The sequence below is a fragment of the Tasmannia lanceolata genome, unplaced genomic scaffold (genome assembly GCF_043159265.1).
Source record: "Tasmannia lanceolata isolate RefF3 unplaced genomic scaffold, GAP_Taslan_0.1 ptg000018l, whole genome shotgun sequence".
Taxonomy (NCBI): Eukaryota; Viridiplantae; Streptophyta; class Magnoliopsida; order Canellales; family Winteraceae; genus Tasmannia; species Tasmannia lanceolata.
In genome coordinates, this window is record NW_027518695.1 from 25,352,086 (window position 1) to 25,375,153 (window position 23,068).

General features: G+C 36.3%; 1 protein-coding gene across 3 annotated transcripts; it reads right to left on the bottom strand.

Annotated features, from left to right (window-relative positions):
* Nucleotides 1-10,811: 10,811 nt before the first annotated feature.
* On the bottom strand, nucleotides 10,812-13,746 carry LOC143851360 (agamous-like MADS-box protein AGL104). Of its 3 annotated transcripts, none has more exons than XM_077360764.1 (10): nucleotides 13,442-13,746; nucleotides 12,935-12,988; nucleotides 12,769-12,784; nucleotides 12,626-12,687; nucleotides 12,432-12,459; nucleotides 12,278-12,339; nucleotides 12,008-12,107; nucleotides 11,635-11,774; nucleotides 11,317-11,548; nucleotides 10,812-11,135 (listed from the first exon to the last, which is right to left on the bottom strand). In XM_077360764.1, the coding sequence occupies exons 1-10, from the start codon at nucleotides 13,624-13,626 to the stop codon at nucleotides 11,034-11,036; spliced, it is 981 nt and encodes a 326-aa protein (XP_077216879.1). In that variant the 5' UTR covers nucleotides 13,627-13,746; the 3' UTR covers nucleotides 10,812-11,033. The 3 variants fall into 3 exon arrangements, with proteins under 3 accessions (XP_077216879.1, XP_077216878.1, XP_077216877.1); XM_077360763.1 differs by having other exon boundaries at nucleotides 12,432-12,462; XM_077360762.1 differs by having other exon boundaries at nucleotides 12,432-12,468; nucleotides 13,442-13,745.
* Nucleotides 13,747-23,068: the final 9,322 nt, after the last annotated feature.

Here is a 23,068-nt window from a genome sequence, read left to right on the forward strand (position 1 = left end):
AAAAGATTAAAAAAAAGATCAAAATTCATTTTTTTCTCTCTCCTCCCAAGAAGAAAGAAAAAAAATCTCTTTTCTCTTGAAGTGTGATCTCTTTCTCAAGGGTTCTTCACAAAAAGGAATTCTTGAATTCCTTGTTCTTCTCAAAGGCATCACACAATCAACAATTATTGGAGTATTCTTTGGGTCATCTTCATCATATAAAAGGGTGCGACAAAGCGTATACCTCGGATCTACGCACCCTAGAGACAAGGAGGGCGATCAACGGTAGGATCTTTATATTTGTAATATCAAAAGTAGAAAAGCATGCTAGGGTTTTACTTTTGATAGATCAAATCAATGAATTTTTTTATTGAAATTCCAGTATGTTATAAAATAGATTATTAGTTTTCAAAATCCAAAATTTGATTCAAAAATTAAATTTCTTCCATTTAATAATGATTTTCTTTCATTTTTTATTCAATATGGATTTAAATCGAATTATCAAAGCAAGTGTTAGAAAACGTGGGTTTCTTTAAAAACTGATATTTTTTGGGATTTCTATAAAATAAAATACTACTGGAAACTTGATTTTCAATCACGGTTTGGCCGTTTTAATTTTCATTCTAATTTTCAAATAATAACCCCGAAAGGGGTTATTTCTTGATGAACGAATCCAAAAGTATATCAAACCATTTCCAAAATTTATAAAATCTTATTTCCAAACTAATGTTTTGATTTCCAGAATACCCAAAAATTGTTGGATTTTTTTGAATATTTTTAATCTGGATTTAAATTATTTTAAATTTCGGCCATTTTTAATAAATATCAAAATATTTTAAAAATTAATGAAACTCTCCAGAATTAATTTTCAATAATGAATTGAATTTTGCATGATATTTGCTTTTTGAAAAAAGGTTTTTTTATTTATTTTCTAATCGCTTTTTTATTTTACGTGCCGTAATTCTTTTTCGTATTAAATTAGTAAATTTATAAAATTTTTCTTTACAAACCAGTAACTTAGGTTACTGGAATGTTAGATAAAAATTTTAAATTGGTTTTGCAAAGTTTTAATATGGTTTTTTAATTTATTTTAATAAATGGGTTTCAATTTCTAGGAAACAAATTCCCCTTTTCTATTTAAAAATCGATTTTATGGAGGAGATTTAATTTTTAAGTTTTAAAATTTTGATAGAAAATTTTATAATCTATTATATATCTACTAAAATTTTTTATTTGATTTTAGGATACTATTAGGTTTGCTTTTTAAGTAATTCGTTGGTTTCATCTGATTTTTATGTGAATTTCAATTGGTATCAAATCGTAATAAACATTTATGAAAGTCATACAGTAGTCTAATCTCATGATTATATTTATTCAGTGAAAGTTTGGATTAATTTGAAATTGATATGCTACAAGTTGATGTGTTAATCTATAATCTAATTTAAATTTTGGAAAATCAGAAATTGATATCAAATCTTAATGATAATTTATGAAAATTTTCCAGTAAGCTAAAATTATCCATATCTTGTTACTGGAAAAATTTTAACTGATTTCAAGTTCGATTGCTTAGGGTTACTGTGTATTTCTAACAATCTGGTCTTAATGGTATTAAATCACAATTTAATAGCAAATCAATACAAAAGTCAGTAAAAATCTCCAAAAAACCTTAAATTTTCATCATAAATTCAATCCCTAACTTTTTGAAACAGAAACCTTAGGGTTCATAGATTGCCTTTGTAAATTGGCTATGCTGTGACAATTTAACTGCCGAGATCGTAACCATAATCGTATACTAATTGCGATCGATTCAGCATAATTGGAGTGCGTAAATTATAGTATGATATTGGCTCCGAGGTCCACTATCCACGAAAATCCTGAGAAATATGCCAGGCAATAAGATACTATAATTTGTGTGCTAAATTATACAAGGGTTGAGAGCACGATTCCCTTCCATGGTTGTGATTCGAGGTCGAAACTTGCGAACCATAGAGCCTTTGGTATTCCTTAGATGTTTAGGAACCGAAAATCCTTGAAATCTGAAAATCATTAACTTCAGCAAATTAAATCAATTTACATCATGTCTTTCGGAACCGTTGGATTGCGGTTTCCATCGTAAGAACCATTAGAGCCCTATTTAGGAACATTTGCGTCATGTCGTGTCCTAGGTTTTAGGGAGTCCTAGAGTTAGGAGTCCAGCCTCATCACGGGCGTTTGCTATGGATAGCAACCGTGCCATAGATCTAGTTACACTAGTCACCTCACTTTTCTCATAGGACAAGCCTAGTTACCTAGGATGTAGGTTCACCTGCATTAGTCAAAGGGATGTCTTGCACTTAGATAGGACCATATAGCATCTTAGATGAAGTAATAGGATAATAAAATCTTCAACTTGAATTAAATAATTTCTCTTAAAATTGTTGAAACAGTCAATCCAGTCTAGATCGGTGTCCTAGATGAGTTAGGCATAAGTAGCTTAGTTCAGGTGCACCGAACTACGTCGACTCTGATCCCAGTGAGGCTTGGGTACGTAGGCAGCTTGGATGTCTGATGGCATACAAATCACGAGTCGGCTCCACAACAAATTGTGGGGTTTTGTATATTAATCTTCTTGTAAATTATTAATTAAATCACTTAGGATTTTCCATGAAATTAGAATTTTAGGAAAACTTTCACTTAGATTGAATCCAGACAAATTAAGAAATCAAGATACACATTTAGGATTCATATTGAAATTAGATTTTAGGATGCATGTCACTTAGTTCGCACATTAACAGAGAGTTGAATGAGCCATTTAAAAGAAATTCAAAAGAGTTAACTTTTGGAATTGAAGACCGATTATCGGGCAGGAATGGTGCATGTGGTGGATAACTCCCCATACCTTCCATTCTTGTAACCAGGTAACGAGTCTAGATTTCTGGTTAATCATGGGGTCCTAGATCCCACATCTAGGTGGCGACTCTGTCACTATCTTTTGTGTGGAATTCAGATTGCCTTAGTGATCCCAAGTTCACATAAAAGACGAATTAAAATCAATAATAAAAGAGCACACGCCAATCGCGTGGGTACGAGAGACCAAGAGAGAGCGTGGCGGCTCGCGCCCCACCCTTCTCGCGTGATCGGGTCCCACAGAATCTTAATTGCCATAGCAACAATTTATAACCTGAAAATCCATCAAATGGATGTGAAAACAATATTTTTAAATGGTCAATTAAATGAGGAGATCTATATGGATCGGCCTGAAGGATTTGTAATCCAAGGCCAAGAACATAAAGTATGCAAGTTAATAAAGTCTTTATATGGACTAAAACAAGCACTTAAACAATGGCATGAGAAGTTTGATAGTATGATGCTATCAAATGGATTCATAATTAATGAATCAGATAAGTGTGTTTATAGCAAATTTAGTGGCGTCACTGGATTTATTGTTTGCCTGTATGTAGATGATATGTTGATCATCGGAACCGACATAACTTTAATCAAAGATACTAAGAAGTTTCTTTCAAATAACTTTGATATGAAAGACCTAAGAAAGGCACATGTAATTCTGGGTAATAAAATTAAAAGAAGCCCAGAAGAAATAATATTAACCCAGTCACACTGTGTAGAGAAAATACTAAAGAGGTTTAATCAATTTGATTGTAAACCTGTATCCACCCCTTATGATTCTAGTATAAGATTGTGTAAAAATAATGGAACAGGTGTAAACCCACTTGAATACTCTAGAGTAATTGGGAGTCTGATGTATTTGATGAACTGCACTAGACTAGATATAGCCTATGCAGTAGGAAGACTCAGTAGCTACACTTGTAATCCTGGTCATGATCACTTGGATGCTTTAATTAGAGTATTGAAATAACTGGGATGCTTTAATTAGAGTATTGAAATATCTGAATTGAACCATTAACTATGGTTTACATTTTACTAAATATCCTACTGTACAAGAGGGGCATAGTGATGCCAATTGGGTATTTGGATTGGAAACTAAGTTTAGGAGTGGATATGTCTTCACCCTAGGAAGTGCAGTTGTTTCTCGGAAGTCAACAAAGAAAACATGTATGGCTAGATCCACTATGGAATCTGAGTTCATTGCTTTAGAGAAATCAAGTGAGAAAGCCAAATGGCTTACAAACTTAATGACATATATTCCACTATGGAATAAGCTAGTACCAGGTATCACAATCCATTGTGATAGTCAGGCTGCTATTGGAAGAGCAGGAAACAATGTGTATAATGAAAAATCCTGACATATTCGTCGGAGACATAACTCCATAAGACAACTTCTGAAGAATGGAGTAATAACAATTGATTATGTGAGATCAAAAGACAATATATCAGATTGTCTTACAAAGTGACTAAATAGAAATTTAGTCATTAGCACATCAAGGGGGATGGGGCTAAAGCCCACTACTTAGATCACCTATAACGGGAACCCAACCTATCTGACTGGAGATCCCAAGAAGTAGGTTCAATGGGAAAAATAAGTTATTTGAGTGATCTATTATGCACCAAGTTGTTAGTGAATTTAATTCACTGAGTCTATCCCTATGATGTGGGTGCAACTTGTAATGATAAGAGAATGAGTCGTAGGACTCTTAATATTATTTATAGTTGACTAGTTGTCTAGCTAATTGTCAATGGGGTGCATAATTACAGGGCACTCCTGATACATATACCTATACAAGTGTGGAAGTGTGGCCGCTTCCTATGAGAATTGAGCTAATTTTTCTAAAGCTTTCATGAAAGCAGGATATAGCACATGGCCGAAAAGTGCGATACCGTATGAGCTTGCTTATGCCTTTTTGTGTTGTGTGTGCGGTATGTTATCTCAGTTTATTACTCGAAGTGTTTGGTTCAAGACGTAAGTTCACCGAGTACTTGATAAACTCGATTTACCTACACTAAGTAAAGGTTCAAGTCCAAAAGACACATCTACTGATGCATAATACATCTTTGCCTTGATCAAATCAGTTCTTTATGATTTAACGATTTTATTGCAATTTTGAATTGGTTGGGGATTGTTAATTTTTAAATAGTGAAAAACCAAGTTGTAATCCAAAATTACAAATGATGGAATAATTTTGTCATTTTGTGGTTTGTCCTTTGTGACTTACTTTATTGTTTGTCTTTTGTGGATTCTCTGCCTTTTGGGCCTTTTAGCTCAAATTTTGAGTTTCCCTCAACTCTTCTAAAGTATGGTGAGAAACCTTGAGTCCTAGATGGGAGAAGGGAGGAGAAACTTATGGGCACACACACACACACACACACACACACACACACACACACACACACACACATATATATATATATATATATATCCACTTTTCTATGTGAAATCCCAATAGGCAAACCAAGAGGGGGGTGAATTGAGTCTAATTCAAAAAATTTGAATTTGCAATGCAAGTTAAACCCTAGAAATTGAAAGTGCAACTAGCCCTTGTTAATTTATAAGAGAATAAGGAAAGATATTACCAATAATATTGCACAAAGGAGAGAAGAGTGAAAGAGACAATGAACACAAAGATTTACGTGGTTCGGAGCAAGTCCTACATCCACACTCCACGTACGTGTGCGGATTCCACTATCTTGATCCTCCTTCAAATGGCCGGATTAATGAGCCAATTACAATCAACAAGCTTCTCCTTTCTTAAGGGCTGAAGCGTATGACCCCTTACAAACAAGCTTCTTCTTTTCAAAGGGTTGAAGCGTAAAACCTTCTTTACAATGGATGAAGGAAACAAAGAATGAACACTTAGCCTCTTGATTGGGCTCTGAATACAACAATAAAGGCTCACAAACTCTCAAAAAATGAAAGACAATAAAGCCTAAGGAGATCTCTTCAAGTGTATTGAATGCACAAGTTTAGAGTTTGAAAAGTTTGAAGAGAGTTGAAAATTTGAAAGTTCTAGCTCAAGAATCAAAGATTTGATTGTTAAAATCTTGTTTTTGAAGGTCCAAAATGGCCTATATATGGCCACAAACAAGATATGACTGTTGGAGGGCAAAAGAGTGATTTTGCACTTTAAAAAATTAAAGACTCGTTGCCCAACGGTAATATTTTTTCGAGGCCAAACGTCTCGTCCATGATTTGGTTTGGTATTTCTCTATGCTGTTAAATGAGTTTTCTTTCCAAACTTTGTGTGTATAATGGTTGATTATATAGAATGTTGCATACCAAATTTGAGCTCATTTGGAGATCATTTGACCCCTCTACTAAGGGATATACTGTCTTATAAGGTAGGCCAGAAGTCTGGTCCAAGATCTGGTTGGCCAAACAACCAACCTCCGAGATGAGTTTTCTTCCCAAATTTGGTATGAATATCATTCGATATTAGAGGAAGGCTCATACCAAATTTAAGCTCATTTGGAGTTCATTTGGGTATTCAACTGATGTGCAGACCTTCGAAACACATTAGGAAAAAAACTTCAAAATTTAGCATTGAAATTTGATATGACTTTTTGGCTTCATAAAAAAGGTTTGTATGATCATTTAAAACTTGTCTAGATGTTTAAATTCAAGTTCAAATGAGTTTCTGAAAATCACTTTGAAAAAACCCTTTGAAAATCACTTGAAAATGTGCAAAAATAACTTGAGAGATCTCCAATACAATATAAACATAAAACTATAATTTTAGGGATTGCATTGGCTTTAGCATCTTAAATTGATTGAATATGCTTGGCATTTTGGGGTCCATGTGGCTCCATCACTTGAATTGCTACTTTGCATGTGCTTTGAATGGGTCAACACCAATGGTACTCTTTGAGCTTTTGGCCAATCTTCTTGAGTTAGTGAACTCTTGAGTATGCTTTGATCCATGTGAATTGATTCAAACTTGATCAATCTCCAATTTGGTTCAATGAGATGAGTCAGCATATGTAGTTCACCTCCAAGCCCTCACTTTCATCTAGTGTTGAATTTGATAAAAATCTAACTAAACAACAACACTAGCAAAGCCATTAGCATCATATTATCAATATAGATCATCAAAACATGTATAGGGTTGGACCCTTGGGATTATACTATGTCTTGTGAATGAGAAGAGGAAAAGGGGATCCTTCGTGCATGAGCCGTCGGGTGGCCCTGTGGGCTAGACCATACCACACACGCACGCCACTCAGCCCGGCTCAGCTCGGCCGGCCGCGCGTGTGGGCCTGAAGCTTTTTCTTTTATTTATTAATTTTTTTTCTTTCTCTTGACCAATTGACTTAATTCTTTTGTTACCGTTTTAGAAGCCATTTGAAAACGTCTCCATGTAATTAGTGGGTCATTTTGGGAAACGCCTTTGTCGCAGTAAAGGGTGCGACGTTTCACCTTTAACGGGTCTTTTCTGTTTCTATAAATCGGTTTTTGAGAGATTAGAAAGATATCTTTTTGAAATACATTTTCTCTCCGTTATCTCTTCTTTCCCCCTGATCAAGGCATTCCGGCTCATATCAGCAAGTTCGATAGGCATCCGGGCGGTGTGAGTGCACACCCCTGGAGCAAGAGTTGATGTATCCTGGAGACATACGCCATTTAACCCATTTGCACCATTGATTACTCATAGTGGGGGCGAGAATGAGTGGAGTGGAGACAAAGAGATAGAAAGAAAGAGGTAGTGTGAGCTAAAATAAGGACATTTTTAATAGGGAAGTGATATATCCACCCCTTTTGATCACCAGGAACACCCTCTGTCAGTGTTTCTGGCAATCAAGGGCATTGAATCCTTCTGACATAAGCACATCAGCCCCTCTTTTGTCATTGATACACTGGCAGGGGGTGTTCCTGGTGATCAAAAGGGGCGGATATATCATTTCCCTTTTAATATGTTTGCGGTGTCTAGCTAAAAATGTTTTGTATATATAATATTTATAAAATGTGTGGTTGTTTGAGGTGGAAAGAAGGGAACTAGAAGTAGTATTTTAGGAATGATATCTTTGATTAGGTTTTGCAAATATAGGTGTTTAAATCTAGGTGTTTACAAGAAAGTGTGGATTTTGTGATGACTTTTGATTTTTGAATTTTGATGCTACATCATCCGCATTTCATAATTGCAATAATATCGAAATACTACAAAGGTGCAATCTATTCGATGAGGGTGCTATTCGCATGTAAGTTTGAAGCATAATTATAATCAAATCTAGTTCGATTTCAAATTTACTCAGAAATTGCACCTACAGTCCAGCTATATTGCACTAGCCAGAAACAAATATAAGTCCTATGATTAAACATCTTATATTTGAATAAACTGTAATTCTCATCTTCATTGTCTTATCCTCAAAGGAATTATGTGTGCATGTTGGTATAGCCGTAGAAAAGTACCTTATTTCAAGATTTAGCACTTCCGATAATATTTTGATCTTTATTTTGGTTGAAAGTGAAATAACCAAATCTATCATTTGTGAAATACCCCAAAACTTTTAGGGTATTTCGGTCCCACACTCTATTGTAATTTTTTAAAGATAGAAGGGTATTTAAGTCAGTTTTGGAAAATTAGGTTAGGTTAACCTAATTATAAGTATAAATACTAGCTTTTCTGTTAATTTCTTATTTTCTCCAACTGCAGAAACCATAATTCTAGAGAAGAGAGCCTTAGAACCGAAGAGAAGTGTTCAAGGAGAATCGAATGTTTTTTTTTGAAATGGAGGAGAATCGAATGTTAGAGAGCATCGACTAAGGTAAGTGAGGAATATGATTTCAGATTCTACTGTTTACTATTAAGATTGAGAAGAATAGATATTTTTAGGGTTAGGGTTTTTTATTTTGATCCCATTGGCCGGCGTGATTCCAGGGAACCTATTCATCTCGTTGGGATCCTCTCGTCATCAACTTTCCGACAGACAGGTCTCGCCCGATTCCAATGAGAATGTTATGGAAAGAGGGGGAAAATCCTGTAACTTGGACCAAAACCTAAAATCGTCAGTCTGTCGATTGAAGGAGTACTCGGTCAACCAAGGATTGGCCGGGAAGTAGATAAAGTGGTATTGTTTCTGATTTTTTTTTGTCGGTCGACCGAACAAGTGGCCGGTCGACTGGACTAGAGGAGTCGCTTCGACAAGTTTTTGGGTCGATTTTAATAACGCAAACTCATTCACTTGCCTTTAAATAGAATGTTTAATGCTCTTAATTATACTTTAGGGACATGAGATATTATTGGATAGGGTAATCGATTCCAATCACCGAGGGATTTGAGAAGAGCTTTCTTTGAAGGACTATTTTGATTCTATTGAAAGAAGGTAAGCAGTTATACCTCTTACTTAGTTGTTTCCCGTAAACTACTCCTATTGTACACCTATGTTTTAAATTCTATTACGAGTCAAGCATGCAAATACTACTGAAACATACTTTTGAAAGTACATGTATTTCTAATGTTTTAGCTATTGATGTTTTGATAATTGTTAACTGATTATTGAACTGAAAAAGTATTGCACATCAAATGCTATTTATTTCCGGTGTTTTGATTTATGGGATCTCAGTCAGACTATGACCAAATGGTACTACTACTAAACTGTTACTACTATGCTCGCCACAAGGTGGTGACCTACTGAACTGGGCTTGTCACGGGGATAGAGTGTGGCCGTAGTTCCAATGATTGTAGATTCCAACTGGTTTTTAACTTTACAATGTTTATGAAACTAAAAGAAATGTCTTTACAACTTATCATGGATTAAAATGTGCATATTTTCTGAAAATCAACTGAATTGTCTTATTCATCGATTATTGAAAATCTTGCATATTTGATCTTACATTATGAAATGGATTATTCTATGATTTCTGTTGTGATTCTTTTTTATATTAGCATGCTCGTTTCAACTAGATAAGATTTATAATTACTTTCTAAGCGTTAACTAACTCTTTATATGACTATTATTTTCAGATGACTAGTAGGTTTATGATCGTCGTGGAATGGCAGTTGCACGTAGGAGATCATTTCAAGAATTGAAGAGTCAGATAGTCATAGTTAGTTGAGTTTATCTAAGTGTTGGAAGTTATTTATTTAATTTCATATGGGATAATATGAAGAATTTGTTTAAGAACTTGATGACCTTTTATTATTTTAGATGTGGGTGACCTTTTATTTAAATATTTTGTTATGAAATTTATGAATGTTTTATGAGGCCTAGCGTGTTTGAGGGTCAAACCATAGGCGTATGGTCGCTACTGCGTCCTCATTTCCCACACTTCCAGGTTGAGGTGCAACAATTTGTCACACTGTTTCCATCACTGACTAATACAATGTGACTTAAACAACTAAGAATCCTGCGATTTCACAGAGCTATCACATGGATTCTACTAGAATATGGTTGGGTAAAAATATATCCGCTAAATGTTCAATGCTAGTCCTGGAGCTTCTGGAATAAGCAATTTGGTTTTAGAAGGCAATGAAAAAATTTCCATTTGGACTCAGATTTTCATCGATTATGTTAATCGAACCTGCAATATAGCTGGGTCAATACCTTCAGAGATCGAGGCCTTTGACAGCACAAAAGAGATGGATATGGTACCGATACAAATCCTCAATGAAGGGTTGTAAGAAAGAATTCATACCTCAAGGTTTTGTGAGCTCCTTGTGCAAAAGACTTAATAGAAAAATAATTCATGCCAATGAAGTATCCAATCAGGCGATAACTTTGCATTTTCCAAATTTCATTTGCCTTCATTAGATTGATAAACCTCCCCAAGAACTTTATTCAATTCTTGATCGAGGAAGACATAAGAGTAAGTCAACACAAAGTTTAGAACCATTATTTAATCTATCTTATGTATTTTCCAACTCAAGAAAGCATTTTCAGAAAAAAGGGGAAAATCTTATATTTTGGTCAGTAGCATCTAACATCCATCAAACATATAATACTTATAAAAAGAGTATCTTTTTTAGGATATTCAAATTCATAATAGACCTCATCATCCTCAAGCCCATAACTCTATCTCAGTTTCTTTGGTTGGGTTCTCAAAAACAAATACGAAAGACAAATTATTCATTGTTCTAAAGATCAAACAAGGCAACATAACAACAAATTCGGATAGTGATGCCAAAGAAGCACCCTCCTTGTACCCATTTTATGCATCAATATGACTAGAATGTGGGAGGCATGGCATTAACCGGGCGATATTTAAGGTAAGAACCATTAGACGGGAGCTCATCTTCATAGCCTTGCAGAACTGGAGTTGTGATTCCCTACAAATAGTAATTTGCTAATTAGGAATTTTAATGTGAGGAATTGTTAAAAACTTTAAAATTAGAGCTCGATGGAAATATTATTGTTTTAAGAGTTTTTGTTTTGTTTTTTTGTGTGTGTGTGCCTGTGAATTGAGAGAGAGAGAGAGAGAGAGAGAGAGAGAGAGAGAGAGAGAGTTACTTGTGGTAAAGAATAGTGGCTTGAAGCAAGTCCACTACCATTGCTTGCACAATGTTCAGACCACTGAGATAGATTCACATTGGCATGTCCGAATTCCGGTGGGTGGACAGTGTTCTCCCTCACCCCATTGCTTGCGTTGCATCCATTCACTTGAAACCCATTTGCATGAAGAAATGTCGGGTAGGCACTTGAGTTTGGGGGTAAGTATTTGGCTAAGGATTGTGTTTGCTCCCTACAGTGCACATATAGTTCTACAATTAGCTTCTAATTTTTAATCATACAAATCAATTTTTCATACTATCATTGCAATATAAGCACCTCAATGGAAGTAAGCCATTTGAATCTAGAAAATTCATGGTTTGGGACTGTGTCTCTCTTTGTGGGAGCCAATCCATGATATGACTTGAATCATTTGTGAGGATCCCATTACCATTTTCATTTTGCGACAGCAGATATGCCTGTTCACCAAAAGAGAAAGGAAAAAATGAGCTTCTTTTGGGTAGATACTAAATACAGTTTTGCATCAACAACAAAATAGCTTCAACCTATTTTCTAAGGTTCTAGTCTTAGTTGAATATTATCTGGATTTAGTATCAGGTCTAGCCAGACTACCATTAAACAACTTTATAACTTTCAAAATAGAGATAAATATTGTAAGCTTTGAAGTGAAAACAATGCATATAGATCTTGCCTTGCGCATACGAACACGATTCAATGTTTCTTTCAAGACATGTTCATGGTGCTGAGCCTCATGCAAAGATGTTATCGTAACAGGATCTCCTTCAAAAATCCTAGAAATCAAACGAAAGTAAGTTTAGTCCTTGATCTCTTATACGGGAAGGAAACTTCACAAATTAGGGATTTATGGATAGATAAAAAGATGAGTCCTTGATCTCTTATATGGGAAGAGGACTTCACAAATTAGGGTTTTGTTCATAGATAAAAGGATGGTGATTGTTACTGCAGTTGTTTCTCCACATCCTCCAATTGGTGTTGAGAACGATTAATTTCTTTCAGCAGATCCTGAAATCAAGGAATGATGAGTCTGAATGGAATCCCGACTTGGGAAATAGAACATTTCCAAACAAGAAGTTGATTTATTTTTGTGAAAATACCTCCATCTGGGAATTAACATTTCTTGGGCTGCTATTACTACCATCATAAAAGAAAAAAAAATAATCAGAAAAGGTGACAGAATAGACGCAAAAACTAGTGCTAGAAAAAATAATCAGAAAAGGTGACAGAATAGACACAAAAACTAGTGCTAGAAGAATATAATCAAAGGACAAATGGAAGAAGCCCTTAGGACCTGGTCAATTGGGAAACTAGATCACTCTCATACTTCAACTTTAGCAGGATCCTTTGGACAAACTGTGAAAAGGAAAACCCTTTTATCATAATGCAAGAAACACAGCTCAATAGAAAGATATGGATGAAGGCGTGTTTGTTTACCTCTTGATTTTTCAGCCTTTTAAATTTCATGACCCAAACACGCACGGAAAAGAAACATGCAAATAAAAAACATGTCAAAAGGAAAAAGGAGAAATTAAATAATCTTCCTCATCAAGGAAGAGAGATGAAATGATATATATCTGAAATCAAAATAGGATATATTTACCTCCCTCTTTCATGCTCTGGGAGATTGACATAGCGAGTAAGAACATCTTCAATCCTGCAGAAAACAATAAAAAAATTATTCATGCAATGTTTTGGTCATGTGGCCGATCACATCTCACCTCCTTTTTTTTAATGAAAATAGTTATATTAATAGAAAGAAGAAATACAGAGAGAACCCTAGATAGAGATGATCAAAGGAACACAAAAACAAATAAGAAAATAAGATAAGCAAAGCTAACACGTGTTGAAGAACACGCGTCGAAGGGGGAAGAGAATCAAATATGTCCAATTCCACCCTTGAGGAACCTTGCCTAATTAAACCATGGGCCTCCTTATTTGCCGATCATCTTGAATGATGAAAACATATGGAGGTTCCCACTACTCGTTCCAATATTTCATCAATCCAAAGATCAAACTGCCAAGGATCACATCTCACCTCCTAAATAGAAAGGAAGCAAAAACAGAAAAGAAGGAAAAAAAAGGAGGTATTATATTTAGAATATCAAACCTTTTCTTCCCAGAGAACAGGCTGAGTCTTCCAGAAGTAGAGAACATGATGAGAGCAACATCGGTATCACAAAGAATAGAAAGCTCGTAGGCTTTTTTTATTAGCCCATTCCTCCTTTTGGAGAAAGTGACCTGCCTATCTGTGGTTTTCTCGATTTTCTTAATCTGAAGCTTAGCTCTCCCCATCTCTTAAAGGAAAGAAAATAAAAGAAACAGCCAAAGATGGGAAAAAGAGATTTCCATATCACAAAAATTGAAATCTGATATAAATGGAAAGAAGCTGAAGAAAAAAAAAGGATGAAAGAAGAAGAGGAAGAAGGGGGTTTAAATAGCTTAGTCTTTACTAGGCGTTTGACAGAAGATGACGACAGAGGGAAGAAGAAGGTGGTGTGAATAGCTTGGATTTTTTGGTGAACTTTCTACCCTTCCAATGGCTTCACAACACGCTTCCTATTTTTTCTCTCATTAGATGCAGAATTGCAGACTACCGTTTCTCTACATATCTTTCCCCACCCTTGTTGGTCTTATACACTCATCTCATTAAATGTTGCCCTAGAAAATCTGTTGCCCAATCTTTCTTTGATGTCAAACTTATAAAATAAACTAAATAAAGATTCGTAGATTCTAATATTTTCTCTCATTACATGCAGAATTGCAGACTACCGTTTCTCTGCATATATTTCCCCACCCTTGTTGATCTTATACATTCATCTCATTAAATGTTGCCCTAGAAAATCTGTTGCCCAATCTTTCTTTGATGTCAAAATTATAAAATAAAATAAATAAAGATTCATAGATTCTAATATTTTCTCTCATTACATGCAGAATTGCAGACTACTATTTCTCTGCATATATTTCCCCACCCTTGTTGATCTTATACACTCATCTCATTAAATGTTGCCCTAGAAAATCTGTTGCCCAATCTTTCTTTGATGTCAAAATTATAAAATAAAATAAATAAAGATTCGTAGATTCTAATTCATTTTTATTCTGTTGTTTTTATATTTCTAAGCAAAAATGAAAAATAAAATCTGGTTTAGAAAGCAACATGATGGTAGAAACAGCAACATTAAGAGATTGATCAAGATTAATAGTGTTAGATTTCAATCTATGGAAAGAATAGTAAAAAATTAGCATGACTCTCTCTCTCGTTTTTATATTTCTAAGCAAAAATGAAAAATAAAATCTGGTTTAGAAAGCAACATGATGGTAGAAACAACAACATTAAGAGATTGATCAAGATTAATAGTGTTAGATTTCTATCTATGGAAAGAATAGTAAAAAATTAGCATGACTCTCTCTCTCTCTCTCTCTCTCTCTCTCTCTCTCTCTCTCTCTCTCTGTACGATATTGAGGGGCTTAACTTAACTAACCAGCTATGCATGCATTTACCCTGGCTTTTATATTTGGTAAGAAATCATTGAACCTACCGTAAAACATGTCGGTTGGCACCAGAACACGGCTCCGTTTTAATGCCGACGGCATCTTATTGCATGTTCTTTAACCCTTCTTCCTAGCCCTTCTTTGCTTTTTTCTGTTCGCATAGTCAAAAAAATTCGGAGAATGGTGTTGTTTGCCACCGGCCATTCTATTTATTTCTCTAAATCACCGACTAAATGCAACTAAAAATAGAGTTTGAAGAGGAATGCTGAGTCGCTTTGCACAATTATGCTCCACCCGTTCACCCACTCTGACATAAAGTTACAATTCTACTCCGTCCGTTTCACCTGCTCTGACATAAATTATTCAATGGACCCAAATTATTAAACGATTGAAATGATTCATTTATTGGGCCCCAACGTAAGTAGGCAATTCCTCGAAAATCATATCCATGGGACGATCACAATCCTATAATGATGATTTTTTTCGGGGCATAACCTATTTAAGTCGGGCCTAACAAATAAATGTTTTGAGTCATCAAATCATGTGGACCTTGTTAGACTATATGCCCTAAAAGCCAGTCATGATGTAATGCATAAGGTTAATTGATGAACTTCATTATAATTATTGTGTACATAAAAGGAATATGTTATGTGCTTTATTACATTGGCACATGTTTGTCCATAGGTAGCATCGTAGGAATATCATGCTCATGGATTCATAAATCCTAATGAGCAGGGAGATATGATATATTCCAGTTCTTTGCAAACCTAAAAGATTCTTGCTTGAAGTTGAGACTGGACATTTCTTTCTATACATAACCAACATCAGACCTTGCCTCCATACACTCATTAGGGTGGACTATTTGAGTCATTGGGGTAGAAGGAGGTTGAATGGGTGCAGTGAATTGTTCACGCACTGAACAGGATGATATTCTAGAATAGCCTGTGGATAGAAAACAAGGATAAGGCTATTCTACCTAGATAGGACCCTTTATATGTCCTTAGACATAAGGGGTCATATCGTTCTGTGGCCACTTTATGGCTCTAGTCAACCTAACAGCGGGTAGTGCTGGGTCATAAGGTAACCTAGGAGGTCAATAGGGATGCCCGTCATGGAATCCTCCACCTCTTATATAGATGAATATCACTTACAGTTTCAATCACAACATGGGCCTCTAAATTAGCCTAGCCAGGCATTTGATAAATTATTTATGTAAAGGTTTATAAATATACATATTATATATGAGGAAAAGGAGTGTGCGGTAGAGCGCACCTAAGCTTAGGTGCGGTCGAGGGCCCAAACACATGGGTCCCACATTTTTTGTGTTGATCAAAAGCATTCATTTGCAAGGCCCCATCATAGATAGGGTGTGTACAAAAAATCAGGTCCATTGGATCATCCTAACCTCTCCAAAAGTGGAGGGCAAAAATGGGTAGATTTGTGGCAAACGGTGTCTGTCCATTTTGACCTCCACAAATGGATAGGTTAGGATGATCCTATGGAGCTGATTTTTTGTACATACCTCATCTATGTAAGGGCCTTTCAAATGAATGCTTTGGATCATCCTAACAAAGTGAGCCCACATGAGTTTGGGGCCCTCGACCGCACCTAAGCTTGGTGCGGTCGACCGCACAATCATATTCCTCATTATATATATATATATATATATATATATATATATATATATATAATGTTTTCAAAGGAATTTGCAAATGCATTTGCAGACCAAGGCGTGCGGATTGAAAGATATACCTTGGTGTGGGCTAAAGAGGTAGTAGGTGTCCAGCCCCCATGGGGCCAGGCCACCAGGGGAGGATATGGAGGAAGGACGTACACATATGATGTTATTAGGGGTATTAGGATGATCTGATAGCCATCTTACGGGTAACATCTTCGTGGGGGGGGTAGTTATCTAAATGCGACCATAGTAGGACTACAAAGCAAGGTCGTAGTCAGGCTCTATGAGTCCTACAAGATCGACTGTTGAATCCATGCAGTGATCCCACTTATTACTTATTTGGCCCTTGAGGATGTTTTGATAATCGAGGTCTCAGATTTATAGATTGCACGGACGGATGAGATCAACTGTTTGAGATATAGAGAGGATTTACAACATAATTGTGATGTATGCACTTAGGTGTACACACACACACACACACACACACACACACACACACACACACATATATATATATATATATATATATATATATATATATATATATATATATATATATATATATATATACATGAGGAATAAGATTGTGCAGTCGACCGCACCTAAGCTTAGGTGCGGTCGAGGGCCCAACCACATGGGTCCCACATTTTTTTTGTTGATCAAAACCATTCATTTGCAAGGTCCCATCATAGATAGGGTGTGTACAAAAAATCAGGTCCATTGGATCATCCTAACCCCTCCAAAAGTGGAGGGCAAAAATGGGCAGATTTGTGGCAAACGGTGTCTGTCCAATTTGCCCTCCACTTTTGGATGGGTTAGGATGATCCTATGGAGCTGATTTTTTGTACATACCTCATCTATGTAAGTGCCTTTCAAATGAATGTTTTGGATCATCCTAACAAAGTGGGCCCACATGAGTTTGGCACCCTCGACCGCATGGCTGCACGAACCATAGTGGGGGCCACATTTTTGGGGGATCCAAAGCATTCATTTGGGAGGCCCTTCCATGGATAGGGTGTGTACCAAAAATCAGCCCTATAGGATCATTCTAACCCTGCCATTTGTGGAGGAAAAAATAGGCAGAAACAGTGTTTGTCCATTTTCCCCTCCAACTTTGATTGGAGGGAAAAAATGGTCAGAAACAATGTCTGCACATACTTCATTTCATCTCTCTCTCTCTCTCTCTCTCTCTCTCTCTCTCTCTCTCTATATATATATATATATATATATATATATATATATATATATATATATATATATATATATAGACATACACACACCATAGCAGTGATGTATGGAGATTTATTGATTAACTAGATTAGTTAATTAATTCACATTGGATGTGGAAGTATCTATTTTTGAAACTCTCCTCTAGGTAATTCTAAATTAATGGAGAATTAATTGGATTAATAATTGGAAGAAGGGAAACTAGGTGTTTCTATTTTTAAATAGCAGAGAGACAAAGTAAAAGAAAAGGAGTTTTCTTTATTTAATTATTTTTTTAAAAACAAATTTAAGAAAGGAACCATAGGTTCTAAAATTAATTGGAAATAAGTTTCAATTAAAATTAAAGAAGTTTTCTTTTGGAAAAGGATATAGAATTACAAATGACGGCATTGTTGGGGTTGGGCCTTGTAGCTCAATGGTTGAGGCTTTATTTCTCAACATTGAGGTCACAAGTTCCATCCCTACTTTATTTCTCAACAAAAAAAAAGACAGCGTTGGAGGAAACCCGAGTGATTCTACAATTTTTGGAAACACCAAGACACAAGATCAAAGGACGTTTGATAGAAAAAATCCTCTAGAAGAGAAACCTACCTCAGTTTCCCTAAACAGAGACACTGCTCTACAAGGGTGAAATTTTGATATACACGTTTGGATTCAAGATGTGGAGGGCGATACCCTTAGACAACACATGGTTGAAAATTCCCACGAGTTATCCCAATTGTTAGCTAGACAAATTTCTGAAGCGATTAGGCCATGTCAATCCTCTAGTGAGAATTTTTCCCGACAGGTTGACAATCTATTCTATTTACATTCTGATAGGATTGCACTATCAACACCCGTTCAAATTGCCTACCCCGCAGGTTAATAGACCGATCAAGCAGCTACCATACAATGGAGTATCCATTCCTAGTTCTGGTCAATTTCAAGTATTGACTAGAATACTATGTCAGGATGCGAATACGCTGGACCTTCCTCTTTATTCTTAAGAGAAACAAGCCATAATTCAGTGTTGGGATATAATTTGCCATCGGCCTAAGACAATTCCTAATAACCTCGCTCTTAGTATGCCTGTGCAACAAGCAAAGTCACATATGGAGAATCGACTAGACCCAAGCACCTTATGGCAAAATCAAAATTTGACCAATCCAAATTGTAATTCACGGAAAGACAATGAGAATGGTTTTCTTAGGAACACTAACGACAATCAAATCTAGAACCAACCTCAGACTCCAACACAAAATCCTTAGGTAGATTCTGATGGCACACCATTTAACAAGGGTGGGGCAACTAGCACAACCCAACCCTAGAATCGATCCTAATCAGTCACCTATCCAGGATGATTATGTTCCCTAGTATATCGGCCTCAATATAGATCAAGTCATTGAAATGATACAACAATAATTCTGTAAATGATATATATTTAATAGATCAGCTTTGTATGACCGATTTATTTCAACCCTGTGATACCCGGCCCCACCATAAGAAACCCAATTTACTAAATCGGTGTCTTTATCAAAATCGGGTATGATTTTTGAAGCTTGTAGAGAGTTCCATTATCAAAACAAAGCTTAGGTTTTGTTTAGGCTTGTCTGGTGTGTCGTTATCAAAAATGGCTGTGGATGAAGATTGAATTTTTCCAAAATTTGCTAACCTATTTTGAGTATCTTTCCATTTAAAATTTTGACCAATAGGAAGAGAGATTTCGTAACTGATAATATATTTTTTTGATGAGAGAATATGTGGGAGGTTTTGATTAGTTGGCAAAGGGATGGGCTAAAAATTAGAGAAATCTCCTCCATTTAGGACTCTTGGACGTGGGTAAGAGAAAGAGAGTTTAGGGAAATTATTTAGTAATTATCTCTTGGTGGGATGAGAAAAAAGATAGTTGCCGTACTCTACATTTGGAGAAGGAACTGACTATTCATTCCATATGTAAAGGATCTTTTCTCCCAGCAAGGGATTTGTAGGAGGGGGGGAGCGCATCCATATCTTGGTTCTCTTTTTTTGGGTTGCACACATCTTGCATGTGAGGTATGCTTCCATTATGAAGAATCATCGGAGGATCATTACAGTCGCGAATTAGCTCTATTTAGAGTTTTGAAATCCTGAAGGCCATGTAAATTTTGATAGGACAAAGTCCAAGAGAGAGGAGGATGACAAAGAAGGAACAATAAGCAAGCTTGAAGACCAGAGATCGCAGTCCAAGGTTAGATGTTAGGTGCTTATTTGGGTACCACCTTGGCTGAAATAAATCGGTTGAGATATTTGTTATTTTGATATTTGCTTTGTAGTTATTTGGTTTGTTAGAAGTCTTAGAGATAAGGCTTATCTAGGTTAGGGATATTTAATAAATAACTTGTACGTAGTCTTTCTTGGTTCAATGAGAATTTTTATTCCAAAATAGTGTGTTTTGTGCACAGACGAGGACGACCCTTCTCTCGAAGTGGGTCAAGAGGCTGATCTTCCCTCTAAGAAGATCAAATCCGTTATGAACCGATTTAGGTTTGTAACAATTGGTATCAGAGAAGTCGATCTTGCGCCATGAAAACATCTTTAGAGATTTTGGATTCCCTGCGTGATGATTTTCAGAAGATGAAAATATCTGTTTCGAAAATGATAGAAGAACAACGGCGATTTGCAGAAGGCCTCAACAAAATCAGCATGCTGATCAAGAAAATGCACAAAGATGAAAGAAAGCAAATCGAAGAAAAGACCGTTACAAAAAGGAAATGGTGAAATAGAAAAAGAGGAGAAAAGAAGCAGAGAAAAAAAATCAGCCAGATGAAAAGGTGAAAAAGCCAAGAAAGAAAGTTTGTCGCCAAAGAGTCTATTGTTCCTCTTCTCATACAAAATCATCTATTCATCAACATCCAAATCATTCCAGGAAAACCCACCGAAGGATCTTTGATGAACGACACGATGAAATCGGTTGGAAGGTGGAGTTGTTTCAACCATTGATTTCAACTATGTTTTTCGTGAAAATGATGCCCACTAAGATATGGGACCCCGGCGGAAGAGATTATCTTCTCTAATGATCCAACCTTGAGGACAAGGTTGATTTCAAGGAGGGAGGAATGTTACGTGCTTATTTGGGTCCCACCTTGGCTGAAATAAATCGGTTGAGATATTTGTTATTTTGAGATTTGCTTTGTAATTGTTTGGTTTGTTAAGAGTCTTAGAGATAAGGCTTATCTAGGTTAGGGAATTTTAATAAATAACTTGTATGTAGTCTTTCTTGGTTCAATGAGAATTTTTATCCCAAAACAGTGTGTTTTGTGCACAGAGGAGGACGACCCTTCCCTCGAAGTGGGTCAAGAGGCTGATCTTCCCTCTAAGAAGATCAACTCCGTTACGAACCGATTTAGGTTCGTAACATTAGATCTCCATCTCATGACAATTTTTAAATTCCTAGAAACCCTAAAATATGGTTTGATCAATTGAAATGACGTGCTTCATTGGTAATCTTGTATTTGGAAAGATCCCAATCATCGATCTAGGGTTCCTTGAGACTCATTTTGTATAGGATTCTCATCAAACACAAAATCACCTTGATTTGGCTTTTAAAATTAGAAATATAAGATTTTTAACCTAGATCTAAGTTCCTTCTCTAATCGTCGTCCGGCGGGATTCCAGCAAGGTTTTCGACCTCTTTGGAAGCTCCTCGTTCTAAGCTTTCAACGAGCCCGGCCGCGCCCAATTCCGATGTGAAGCGTTCAAGTTGGAGCCGTTTTAGTGCCGAAACTGGTGAAAATCGCACCTTGGGTTACAAATCCAGATGGACATCTGGCAAAATCACAAACGACTACCAAAAACCAACCCGAATCAGGTCTGTTCTTGGACAGACGTCCGGCAAAATCACAGATGTCCGGCGCGACAATTTTCCTCCCAGCACGCTAAACTTCTAAATTCATAACTTGCTCTTTCTCGTCCGATTTCGACTCTTTTGTACTCTACGTACTTGCCAAAAATGTGTGTTTTATATTAAAAATAGTTTCAAAAATGTTTGGATACTCTATAATGATGTTAATTTCAAAATACCTTGAAGGACCCTAGTTTAGCTTACCATTCTTCTCCTGTTTGACCCCATTTTGCTCCGGGAATTGGGTATTTCTATTTTGGTTCATCTTTTGTGGTTCCCTATTGATAATAATGAAATAAATTATGTTTAGGTGGCCAAATATTTGAATCCGGGAGACTTACAAGGTGAACCTTTGAGGTACGTAATTACGAATTGATTTAGTGCTTTGAACCTCAGAACGCCTTTGACCTTCAAACCCCACTCAGGATTACCAGTGAGCTCCTCTTAGAACTCTACGATTACTTGATTTCAGTCTATATTGGGTTAAGCATGCCTTGTTCTATGATCTCGTCTCTTGTGAACCATACATATATCTTTGTTCTTGAACACTTGGGATTGTGCTATGATCTTATTTCTTGTGAATTATACCTAAATGCTTATTTTGATCCGGAATACTTGTGTCTTGTATATCTCGCTTAGCTATCATGATTTTCTATATATTGTTTTCATGTACAATGTTTAGTGCTATTGGATATTGACTTCGATACTCCATGTTACACATTCTTATGCATATGATTCCTGCAAATTGTGAACACTTTTGTGAGGCTTTTATTGCGAATTTAGAATCACCCTCGCCAGTGGAGTTACAAGGCTTTGGCCTATATGAACATAAGAACTTAGATCCCACTAATGGGTGACATATGTTGTCACTCTCGATAGGTATACGGGAATAAGAACAGGAACTAGTTCTGACATTGCAGACCACTAGTGCAAAATAACGTGTCATTAGAACCACGATATAATGTGGTATATATATATATATATATATATATATATATATAGAGAGAGAGAGAGAGAGAGAAGTGTTCCTACACGATCGTGTAGATAAGTTATCTACTCCTTCGGCTTAAAACACAGTGGGCCTTGTGGTACCCTGATCCCGCGAGAGGGGTGTGGGGCGCGAGCCGCCGCTCTCTCCCTCTTGGTCTCTCGTATCCACGCGATTGGCGTGTGCATTTTAATGTTGATTTGAATTAATCTTTCCTGTGAACTTGGGATCACTAAGGCAATCCGAATTCCACACGAAAGAGACTGACAGAGTCGCCACCTAGATGTGGGATCTAGGACCCGTAATTAACCAGAAATCTAGACTCGCTACCTGGTTACGAGAATGGAAGGTATGGGGAGTTATCCACCACATGCACCATTCTTGCCCGATAATCGGTCTTCGATTCCAAAAGCTAACTCTTTTAAATTTATTTTAAATGGCTCATTCAACTCTATGTTAATGTGCGAACTAAGTGACATGCATCCTATGATCT

Excerpts from the sequence above, each read along its gene's own strand:
- LOC143851360 (XM_077360762.1), bottom strand. The coding sequence starts at position 13,626 with ATGGGGAGAGCTAAGCTTCAGATTAAGAAAATCGAGAAAACCACAGAT. Across the intron at positions 12,989-13,441 it reads CTGTTCTCTGGGAAGAAAAG|GATTGAAGATGTTCTTACTC; the intron begins GTTTGATATTCT and ends TGTTTTCTGCAG. Across the intron at positions 12,108-12,277 it reads GATGTGGAGAAACAACTGCA|GATTTTTGAAGGAGATCCTG; the intron begins GTAACAATCACC and ends TTTGATTTCTAG.